The sequence below is a fragment of the Chiloscyllium punctatum genome, chromosome 3, assembly GCF_047496795.1.
Source record: "Chiloscyllium punctatum isolate Juve2018m chromosome 3, sChiPun1.3, whole genome shotgun sequence".
NCBI classification, from domain to species: domain Eukaryota; kingdom Metazoa; phylum Chordata; class Chondrichthyes; order Orectolobiformes; family Hemiscylliidae; genus Chiloscyllium; species Chiloscyllium punctatum.
Window position 1 is genome coordinate 41,464,102 of NC_092741.1, and position 12,251 is coordinate 41,476,352.

At 45.0% G+C, this 12,251-nt stretch overlaps 1 protein-coding gene and 1 non-coding gene across 2 annotated transcripts in view; both read left to right on the forward strand.

Annotated features, from left to right (window-relative positions):
• The first annotated feature begins 603 nt into the window (after positions 1–603).
• On the forward strand, positions 604–722 carry LOC140471349 (5S ribosomal RNA). Its single transcript, XR_011956978.1, has one exon. It is a non-coding gene; the product is annotated as a 5S ribosomal RNA (ribosomal RNA).
• Positions 723–7,718: 6,996 nt separating this feature from the next.
• The window catches only part of LOC140458011 (D-aspartate oxidase-like), a 36,344-nt gene continuing 31,811 nt past the window's right edge, over positions 7,719–12,251 (forward strand). Inside the window, 1 exon segment of the mRNA XM_072551968.1 lies at positions 7,719–7,964. Coding sequence (XP_072408069.1) covers positions 7,836–7,964 — 129 coding nt within the window. The 5' untranslated portion in view covers positions 7,719–7,835.

The following is a 12,251-nucleotide window of genomic DNA, read 5'->3' on the forward strand; positions in this document are numbered from 1 at the left end:
ACCGAAATTGATTCCATTTAGGTAGTAATCTGCCTTCCTGTTCTTGCCACCAAAGTGGATAAGCATCCATTTATCCACATTAAAGTGCATCTGCCATGCATCTGACCACTCACCTAACTTGTCCAGGTCACCCTGTAATCTCCTAACATCCTCATCACATTTCACCCTGCCACCCAGCTCAGTATCATCAGCAAATTTGCTAATGTTATTGCTAATACCATCTTCTATATCATGAACATATATTGTAAAAAGCTGCGGTCCCAGTACTGATCCCTGCGGTACCCGACTGGTCACTGCCTGCCATTCCGAAATGGAGGCGTGGAGGAGTGTGGAAGGATGAGAGAATGCAGGCTGCAGCCCTATGAAGCAGGGGGAGGTCTTGCAGTTGGCCTGTGTGGGGATGTGGGAGACGACAGGAGCCTGGTGGGCAAGGGCTAGCTGGAGGGAGGGAGGGAGGGAAGCACGCACGGAGGAGGAAGAGCAAAGAGAAAAGAGAGAAAAAAAAAACAAAGGGGATCAAGAGAAAGAGCAGCAAAGAAAATGTGGCTGGCCAGCACGCCTTGAAGTCGGGAGAAAAGGCAGGGGCCAGTGCCTGGGGCCAGTGCCTACGGCCATACTAGTCTGAAAACGCCTGATCTCGTCTGATCTTGGAAGCTAAGCAGACTCAGGCCTGGTTAGTACTTGGATGGGAGACTGCCTGGGAATACCAGGTGCAGTTGGACCTTTTTCAGGCTGATTGATTGTAATGGTCATATCTTCAAATCCATACCGTATGGGAAATGGGTTTGAATCTCACCAGGGGAAACAGTGAGAGTTTACATTCAATTATTTGTGACTCTGTAGCACTGTTTCTATCTTCTGTGTAAAAAGCCCAGGTTCAAGTTCCACCTACTTGACAACATCCTTGAACAGGTGATTAAAATTTCTGGAACAGCCAAGGAGACATCAGCAGCTGACAACACCCTGCATTTAGTTCGTGTTCCAGTCAAATCAGAGGTGGCTGCAGTAAAGGGTGACAGCAAGAGGCAAAGTCCAGGGAGAGCAAACAAAAGGCTAGTCACTTCTCAAACCTAATAGTAAGTGACTCAAATGTTGATGCAAGTTACAGCACAATGTGACTGAACAGCAACTAGCACACTGAGTAAGCCTCACCATTCCAGCAACTAAAACCCTGGAGGTAGACAGAGCTTGGAGGAGAAGTGGCACCACCTACTGTTAGGAGGAATGGTCAGTGAGTACAATGGCAAACGTGTTACAGTTTAAAAATAATCAAAACTGGGCGGAGCACTTGTGATCCAGAATCAAAGCAGAAGATTATGATTACCTGTTGGAGATTATTTCGCCTCTGGACTGGCAACTGGCTATGGTTATCTGCATGATAGGCCTGGCTGACTCTCACAAGTCAAACCTGTCTTCAGTGACGTGGTGATAAGCCATGTATTTGGGAGGTAGTTGGGAGTGTTGAAGGACATCCTACTGGTATTGTTGCTGGACTGTTAACCAGGTAATGTTAATGGAATTAAGGTTCAAATCCCACTATGGTAGACAGAATTTGAATTCAATAAGAAATACATACTTAGTCTTGAGAAATTAGCTTGTGGAATTTACTGTGATAACACCCCTGCAAATTTAATCTTAGATAAACTAATAGAAAGATAACTATATATGACCAAATGACTAATTTGTCTTAAGTTCCTTGATTCCAGTACAAAACATGCTGGAATGCCTTTTATTCATTTGATCACTTGACTGGGCACCAAGGCAGCATTGATACCTGGAACTTTTGTTTTGCTAACAGTACAGTTGGTGTTGCTGAGCTGCAGGGTTAACCATTGCTTGTTGCAGTATAATTCCTAAAATATTGCAGCAAGTTATGGGGAATCTAAGCCCTTCCAATGGTCCATCAATACAATTTCCCCTCGATCTTTCACTGCCATCTGAAGTAATTAAGGTCAGTTCTGTGACCTGTGGTTTCTTGTAGTTGATAGTGCCATTGAATCCTGAGAATGTTTATAATCTTGGTGTATGTTGAGCCTGATGTTTCTGATCCAGCTCTCAAGCTTGGTCCTATCACTTCCAGTCCCCATCTCTCCTCTAAACATCCCCAACCGAACAGATGAGAATGAAAATGGAAGTCAGGCCTGAGGGATGTGAGCTAGGGTTGGCCAATGAAGAGTTTGTCTGCTATTGTATCTACCATTCTAGACCAGGCATCTAGAAGCACATCACTTGTGCACTGACATATTATAATTCAGGCCACTCTGCTGATTTTTGCTGCAATTGAATAAGTTTTTAATGCGGTTTTCTAACTAACACCGCATTCTATGATCTTTGCTGCTGTTTTTTGAGTCACATTCTGTGACCCAATCCATTTAAAATTTGGACCATTACTTTGTAGTTGCCATATCTGTCAACATCTGTTTTTTTATCACATGGAATTTCAGAACTTTCACAAGTTTTTAAGCTTGAATTCTCTGCTCCCATTTTCCTTTTTACAGTGCAAACAATAAATCAGCAACTTTGATTTTAAAAGTGACAATTTATTGCTCTTTAGCAGCCATAGGGATTGATTAGAAAGAGGATGGAAACTGAACAGGAATGGTAGACCCATCATTGCTAATGTTGTGCCACCATCAAAAATGATGGCATTTTTCTAACCACTTCAAGTTATATAGACATTTGTGTTATGGTCATACAGTCATTCAGCATGGAAATAGACCCTTCTTTAGCATATATTGGCCTGGGTTTTGTGGAATTTGATGGAGGAACAATGGTTTATGATCACGATACGTCCAGTTCTCCAGAGAACTTTTATGGGCTTTGGAGAAGCAACCCATGGACAGATTGTTTATAAATCATGTACAGGAAACAAATAAAGGATAAAGAAAGTTAGAATTTGGACAAAGAAACAAAACATTCAACTAAAGATACACAGTTATTTTAATTTTTAAAGTTAAAAATCACACAACACCAGGTTATAGTCCAACAGGTTTAAATGGAAGCACTAGCTCTCAGAGCACTGCTCCTTCATCAGGTGGTTGTGGAGGACACAATTGTAAGACACAGAATTGAGAGCAAAAGTTTACAGTGTGATGTAACTGAAATTATACATTGAAAAGTACTTGGATTGTTTGTTAAGCCTCTCATCTGGACCCAATATACCGGCCACTACAGCGGACAGCTCAAACTGAAAACCGGAAGCGGCAGAGACAGGCCACTATAAATGCCAGAAGAAACAGCACAGAAGCGCTTCACAGGAGGCTCCCAAGCACTGAGGATGTCACCTAGACAGGGGACGAAACGTTTGCAAGACAAATTCCCAGCTCAGCGAACAGAACCACAACAGCCTCTCATCTGTTAGAATGACCATGTAGTTTCATTTCTTTCAGATGTAAATTGCAAACCTTTTTTTAAAAGTTACATTCTCAGGTGATCTTTATAGAGTCATAGAGTCACAGAGATGTACAGTATGCAAACAGACCCTTCAGTCCAACCCGTCCATGCCGACCAGATATCCCAACCCAATCTAGTCCCACCTGCCAGTACCCGGCCCATATCCCTCCAAACCCTTCCTATTCATATACCCGTCCAAATGCCCCTTAAATGTTGCAATTGTACCAGCCTCCACCACTTCCTCTGGCAGCTCATTCCATACACATACCACCCTCTGTGGGAGGTCTCTTTTATATCTTTCCCCTCTCACCCTAAACCTATGCCCTCTAGTTCTGGTCTCCCCACTCCAGGGAAAAGACTTTGTCTATTTATCCTATCCATGCCCCTCATAATTTTGTATATCTCTATAAAGTCACCCCTCAGTCTCTGACGCTCCAGGGAAAACAGCCCCAGCCTGTTCAGCCTCTCCCTATAGCTCAAATCTTCCAACCCTGGCAACATCCTTGTAAATCTTTTCTGAACCCTTTCAAGTTTCACAACATCTTTCTGATAGGAAGGAGACCACAATTGCACGCAATATTCCAACAGTGGCCTAACCAATGTCCTGTACAGCCGCAACATGACCTCCCAACTCCTGTACTCAATACTCTGACCAATAAAGGAAAGCATACCAAACGCCTTCTTCACTATCCTATCTACCTGCAACTCCACTTTCAAGGAGCTATGAACCTGCACTCCAAGGATTCTTTGTTCAGCAACACTCCCGAGGACCTTACCATTATGTGTATAAGTCCTGCTAAGATTTGCTTTCCCAAAATGATGCACCTCGTGTTTATCTGAATTAAACTCCATTTGCCACTTCTCAGCCCATTGGCCCATCTGGTCAAGATCTTGTTGTAATCTGAGATAACCCTCTTCTCTGTCCACCACACCTCCAATTTTGGTGTCATCTGCAAACTTACTAACTGTACCTCTTATGCTCGCATCCAAATCATTTCTGTAAATGACAAAAAGTAGAGGACCCAGCACTGATCCTTGTGGCACTCCACTGGTCACAGGCCTCCAGTCTGAAAAACAACCCTCCACCACCACCACAGGTCTTCTACCTTTAAGCCAGTTCTGGTGTCAGCCCAGATAATATCTTGAAGGTGTTAGCTCCCTTTGTGTTGCTGTCTGTGCCTTAATGTTTAGACTGATTCTAATCTAAAAAATGAATGAGCAAAGTACAATGTAACTCTGCAAGTACAAATTCACCCCACAAACGTGTATGTGTACATGTGGGTTTGTGTGTGGGTTTTAATTTTTAATAAAGTACCAACAATAATTACATTCAGAATGAATGAGACTTCACAAGTTCGCAACAAATAAGAGTGGGACAAGGCAATTTGGTCCATCAAGTCAGCTTTCCCATTTAATAACATCTGATTGTGGCCATTTGCCTGCCTGTCCCCACTAACCTCTAACTCCTTTATTGATCAAGATGCTGTCTAACCCTGTTTGTATACATTTACAACCTTGGCCTCCACAACTCTCTGTGGAAGAGAACTTCACAAACTAACATCTCCTCTGAGATTAAGTGCATCCTTATCGCCATTGTAAATGGGACAGCACTTATTTTTAAACTAGTTTTTCATTCCCGACAAGAGGAAACATCTTCTCAATGTCCATCCCTTCAGACCGTACACGTTTCACTAAAACCTCCTCTCATTCTTCTTCACTTCAATGAGAACAGAATCAACCTGCCCAACCCTTCCCCCTCAGATCGCCGCTTATCACACAGAGCAGACTGATGAACTTTCTCCGAATGGTTTCCATTCCAAGTATGTCTTCCTTAGGCAAGGAACCAGAACAGTATCAGCAAACGTGAGGACTGCAGATGCTGGAGATTAGAATCGAGAGTGTGGTGCTGGAAAATGGGTGAAGGGCTGATGAAGGGTTCTTGTCCGAAACATCAATTCTCCTGCTCCTCCAATGCTGCCTGACCAGCTGTGCTTTTCCAGCACCACTCTCTTGACCAGAACAGTATACACTATTCCAGTGATGGTCTCACCACCATCCCTATCTGTTTGTAAAAAGACCTGCCTATACTCCATGAACTATTTTATATTCTATCTCACTTGCAATAAAGGCCAGCATTCCATTTGCCTGGATATTGTCCGGGTCTTGTGCATTTGAACATGGACTGCTTCAGTATCTGAGGAGTCATGAATAGTGCTGAAAATTGTCCAATCATCAGTGAACATCATCACCTCTGACCTTATGATGGAGGGAAGGTCACTGATGAAGTAAGTGAAGGCAGTGGTTGGGTCTAAGACACTCCATTAAGGAACTCCTGCAGGAATGTCCTGGAGCTGAGCTGACTGATGTCCAACAACCACCACCATCTTCCTAAGTGCCAGGTATGACTCCAACCTGTGGAGAGTTTTCCCATCAACTCTGGTTTTTGCCAGGATTCCTTGATGCTGCACTCGGTCAGATGTGGCCTGATGTTGAGGGTCCACGTTGTTTTGAAGGTCAAATTGATTTCAGTAACTTGGCAAGCAATGTCGTGGGTGAAGATCTTGTGATAGGCGAGGGGATCTTGTTTGGAGGGGTGAGAATGAGATCCTGGTTTTTAAACTTATTTCCTAGCTCCCTCCTTACTGCTTGCAGGGCCTCATTCCTCTTTTTATCAAGACCGTTGGTACCAACATGGACCACAACCTCTGGCTGTTCTTCAGAATGTCATGCAGCCACTTGGTGATAGCCTTGACCCTGACACCAGGGTGGCACCATACACCTGTGGCTGCAGAAATGTCTATCTCTTCCCTTTACAATAGAACCCCTGATGGTTACTGCTCCTTCCCCTCTGTTTTTTTCCCAACCTTTCCCGTTGAGAAGGTGGTGCCACAGACTTGGATTTGTTGCATTTCTCTCGTGGTTTGACTCTGTCTGGTGGCCATCCATTCCCTTTCTGCCTGTGCACCCTTTACACCTACCTCACTGTCTGCGCTTTCCAGACAGATCTCACACTTGCAGATGCTTCACAGCCATTGGTCCAAGTTCAAAGCATGGACTTTGAGTTGTTGCAGTTGCCTCGTGCACAAGTGGTCACTCCAGACACTAGAAATGTCCCTTACTTCTCACAATGCAGAGAAAGGACATTCCATGTGGCTGAACTGTCCTACCATGACATTCCATTTACTCCCTCCAGTTTAAAGCATATTAAATATATACTAGAGAGTTTAACTTATTACTTATACTTTAATCAGCACTAGATCGAAGCTAACAACCAACAGTATCTGCTGAGCAGCCAAACTTCCCAACTTCCCTGAATGGGCACTCTTGGATTTTTTTCCCCAAACTCGGCCAGGTTTTCCAGTCTAGTTGTTGATAAGCCCTGAAATTAATGGAGTGAGCCCTCTCTTACCTGCTTCTAATGTAATTCTCGCTTTGTTCAAATAAGCAGACGAAAACTGTGCCTGCACTAAACATACGGGACACAGTCTCACTAACATTCTGCTGCGATGCTGCATGGTGCCTCAGTGGTTAGTACAGCTGCCTCAAAGCGCTAGGGTCCCAGGTTCAATTCCAGCCTCGGGTGACTGTCTGTGTGGAGTTTGCACAGACAGCGCAGGTTTTCTCTGTGTGCTCTTGTTTCCTCTCACAGTCCAATGATGTGCAGGTTAGCTGAATTGCCCATTGTATTCAGAGATATGTACACTAGGTGCATTAGTCAGGGGAAATGTAGACTAACAGGGGAGTGGAATGGGTCTGGACGGAATAGTCTTCAGAGGGCCAGTGTGTACTTGTTGGGCCTAATAGCCTGTTTCCACACTGTAGGGATTCTATACAGTAATTTTCCTTTAACCAGGGAGTTCCATTCCCCTTGTAACAAACCTCATTCCATTTGTCATCCTAATCACTCACTATACTTGCTGGAGTGATTGGAATGAGGTCAACCAGGTGGAACTCATACAATATGAGTCCCCTGATTGGGGCCGTTAATCTGGTCCAGTCAGAGAGCCCTGGCTGACAAAATAAACAGGCGTGTCAGAGGTTCTGCTCACTCGGAGAGCTGGCTCTGAGGGAGCTGGATCAGTCAAGCACTCCCCTCCTGTAAATAAAGAGTGGCTTGGTTACAGGATACCAGCTTTGGTGGAGTTATTTCACTTGCAAACTAACAGTGGGATTCTGGTTCCACAGGTTCACATTGTCCCACATTACCCTGCAATTGCCAATTATTTATCTTATCCAATCAGTTAAACCTCCCGCCTCCCTCTGGACAACTCCCTTTCTCACTCAGCTTGGAGTCAGAGGTAAATATCGTCGTGGTCTGTAAATGCTGCAGAATATTTACAACTTTGAATAAAGTATCGTGTCGAGATTGGCGAGCATTTGTACATAACTTGTACATCTGTAAATGTCAACTTACCTTTTAAGAAGAAAGTGAGGCCAATAACATGAAACATGTGAAACATGTGCAGACTGGGGCATCACATGCCCTTGAGCTCGACCCTGCTCTGTCAAACATTTCCCTTCCGGATGCTGTCGGCAGGAATGAGCGTGGTATTTTCCACTTGGTTCTCTGTGTGAGTACTGGCTGCTGGTTACAAACGGGGATCGGGGGAGCCAAACTGTGATGGATGTCCAGGGGAGTTAGTGACGAGAATGAGACAGACTCGGCTTCGCAGACAGAAGGAGAGACTTGGAGAGTCAGTAAACAGGAATAAATACCCCAGAGCTGCCTGAACTCCCTCCGCCGTGTTGCTGAGTTTGTTTTTAGCTTGCTCACCGCGATCAACACCTTATTGCTGATCTGTCAGGATTTTATTTTGAAAGCACCCACGAGTAACTTTTCTGAACGCGTTACCTTCTCTGTCGGCATACTCTGGGGGAGGGGGGCAACTCTGTCGGATTGTCTTGGGTATTAAACCCCTCAAACTATATCCCGCTCTCTGCAGAGGCTTGAAAATTGTCAGGACCCCTCAGGGAGAGCTCTGTGTGTGTGTGTGTGTGTGTGTGTATGGGGGGGGGGGGGGGGAGCTGGGAAAGAGTAAAACCAGCAAATCCCACCCGTCCCCCTGATACGTGGGAATGAATCTAAAGGGGACCAGCATGAGTCTGATTTGCAAGTGTAACTGTTTCTGCTACTGCTACAAGTACAGGCAGGGTGTGCCTGTTATTGTGGGAGACCGAATAATAGAATCCTTGCAGTGTGGAAGCGAGCTCTAACAGTCATATAACTCAATCCATGGTGGAGAGAAACTTCAAAATGCTCCTGTGCAAAGGTATGTGTCCAAGTTCATGAGTCACAGAAAACCAGCCTGCAGGTATAAGGACAGTTAATGGAATTTTGGCATTTATTGCATAAGGAGTGGAGTCTCAAACTGGGAAAGTGTTGCTGCAGCTGTTACGGGTATTAGTGAGCTAGCACTAGAGTCCCTATACAGTTTTGGCACCCTTACTGGAGGCAGGATGTAACTGGTGGTTCAAAGGTGGTTCAGAGAAGATTGTAGAGATGAAAGGCTTGGCTTCTGAGGAGAGCTTGAGCAGTTTAAGCTCAGTAGAGTTAAGAAAGATGAAAGGAGATCTGATTGAGATATATAAGATGTTATAGGGATTGACCAGGAGATTGTTTCCTCGTGGGGCTGTCTAGACTGGGGTGTCACAGTTTTAGGATAAGGGTAGCAGTTCTAAAACAGAGGTGGGGAGAAATTATTTCTTTTTAAAAGGTTGTAAATCTGGAATCCCCTCCCGCAGAGTGCAGTGGATGCTGGGGGATGGAGTAAGTATAAGGAGGGGATAGACATTTTTAATTACTAATGGTATGAGAGATTATAGAGAACAGACAGAAAAGTGGAGTTGAGACTGAGGATGAGTGAGTGTTGAATTATGTACTCCTGCTCCTAGTTCCTCTGTTCGCTCCTGACTTGTGAATTGTAGGTAGTGAACAGGCTTTGGGGAGTTAGGAAATGAATTATTCACCAGGGATTTTCAGCTTCTGACCTGGTCTTGCAGACAAATCCAGGTCTCTAGTATTGGTCGGCACAGTGGCTCAGTGGTTAGCACTGCTACCTCACAGTGCCAAGGACCTGGGTTTGATTCCAGCCTCAGGCGACTTTGCAAACCCCACACAGATGTTCTCTCTGTGTCTGTGTGGGTTTCCTCTGGGTGCTCTGGTTTCCTCCCACAATCCAAAAGATTTGCAGGTTAGGTGAATTGGCCATGCTAAATTGGGTTGGTACGAGTTATTTGTCAGATGGTCAATGTGGTTTGTTGGCCCAAATGGCCTGTGAGATGTTAAAGGGTTCATTTGTTCTGCTGACATGTAAGAAATTGGAGGGGGGGGGGGGTTGTTTTTCCATCTTGCAGGCAGGATGTGACCATCTAATCGTACTCTGTAAATGCTACCATTTAAGGAATAACCTAATCACACACTGTTATGAGGAATAATCTAATCAATTTACGTTGTTTTTAGGTGGCATGTGACTATGGGGGAGTGACCGGGGGTTGTGTTTTGTGTGCATGGCTGACTGTAATGTAAAGGGCAAAGGTGAGGACTGTAGATGCTGGAAATCAGAGTCTAGATTAGAGTGATGCTATCTTCTCCCCAACCGCCCCCCCCCCCCCCCCCCCCCCCCCCATTTATCTCTCCAACCTGGAGGCTCCCTGCCTTCAGTCCTGATGAAGGGCTTTTGCCCCAAACGTCGGTTTTCCTGCTCCTCAGATGCTGCCTGACCGGCTGCGCTTTTCCAGCACCATTCTAATCCTGACTGTGATGTAAAACCCTGTATAAAGGGAGGACGGTTCCCTTGATCAGACAACCTCACTTGATATGCTCCACAAGCATCGTGAAGTGTGTGAAGTGATCCTCCAAAAGCTGGTACTTGCTGAAATAAATCGTGGCTGTTCTCAGAAGTTGACGTATTGCAGTTGCATCAAGCATGTGAGAGTCTCAAGAAGGGAACCTAACACCTGTCACCACACTGTAGGGATTCTGTGATTGCTACCAGCAACCCGGAGACAAATAAAATTCCTGTATGTTTTACGCACTTGGCTGTGGTTATAGTGGCTGCTGCCGCTGGGTGGAGGGGGGGTGTGCTATGAACATGCACACACACTGGAACATAGTGTTCCAACAGCACATGGAATTTCCGGTCAGTGACCAAGCGGCCGGAGGGACCTAAGTGTCTCAAAGATGCCAATATAATCCACGATGATAGTGAGGTTCTCCCTCTGGAGCAGCTGGTTTCTCCCCAGCTCCCTGATGGACTCAGCCTGAGGAACCTGGAGAGGGTGCAAGAAGTGGCCAAGGGAGCACAGGGCGCTGGTCACTGTGTGTGGAATAGTGTGCACGCAGATGCAGCCTGAACCCTGTCACAGCCAGACAATACCGCCATCATTTTGGTTCTGTTTGCCTTTTAAAAGCTATTGGTGGTGGATTTAGAGGGAGTTGTTTGGTTGAGTGAGATGGTTGAAGGTAGCAGAGCCAGATGGGAAACCTACTAACCTGCTCCACCAGCTAATAACAGCGATGACTAATCTGACATCAACTCAACTGTCCCAGCCCCTTCCTTAACAGACCTCAAGCTTGTTTACCTCCACCTCCGGTTTCAACAGGTTTGAAGATGAAGCATCCACACCCCATGGGCTGGAGAGTTCCAAAGACCGACAATCCAGCAAAAGAAACATGTTTCTTGCAAAATGTGAATGTTTCAAAAACAAGTAGTTAGCTGGGCATTGTCACTGAACCCATCACTAGGGCCCCAATCTATTCACTTGTGCATTGTCTGAGAGAATTTCACCTGTTGCTGCTGGTTACCATGCTTCAGTTTGATGTTGAGAAACAAGATTTTTCATTGAAAATTGAGGCAGTCTGGGTGAATTGTCGAACATTTATACGTCACAGCTTGACATTTTTTCTTAAAAGGGAGTTTCAGAATAAAGTTTGACACAGAAATTGTTTTACACCCAAAGGCTGCCTAAACAGTTTATCTCACATTGCCTTATCGCTCTGCCCTTTCTGGTTCTGAACACTGCTCAAGTCTTGAGAACATTAATAATTATTAGATTTCGCTACAGTGTGGAAACAGGCCCTTCAGCCCAACAAGTTCACATCGACCCTCTGAAGAGTAACCTACCCAGACCCATTCCCCTCTGACTATTGCACCTAACACTATGGGCGTTTAGCATGGCCAGTTCACCTGACCTGCATATCTTTGGACTGTGGGAGGAAACTGGAGCACTCAGAGAAAACCCACACAGACACGGGGAGAATGTACAAACTCCACAAAGACAGTCGCCTGAGGCTGGAATCAAACCTGGGACCCTAGTGCTGTGAGGCAGCAGTGCTAACCACTGAGCCACCATGCCGCCCCAATTAGTGGTTAGTTCAGTCAGAAAGTCGTGGGTTCAAATCCCACCACTGGAAATTACAGAAACAAATCTTGGCTCACGTGCCAGTGTCATACTGAGTGTCTACTCAAGGTCCTTTGACACCAAGTTGAAGAAAAGCAAAAGTTTTTTTTTACATCTATCTGTCTTGGTTTAACTGTCAAGCAACAGCTCATTCAGATTATCTGGTCATTTTCACGTTATTGTATGTGGAATCTTACTTTGTGCAAATTGGCTGTTGTGTTACTTGCAATACAACTGTTATACTTTCAAGATAATTAGTTATAAAGCATTTTGGAATATCCAGTAATCAAGGATGTATATATGCTACATATAGGTAAATCTTTTCTCTAGATCCAGTTGTGCTGCTCGCAATGTGGTCTCCTCTACATTGGGGAGACAAAGTGCAGACTGGACGCCCTCTTTGCTCTATCTGCAAAAATGACCACAAGCTTGCAGTTGCCTGAGACTTCAGCACCATC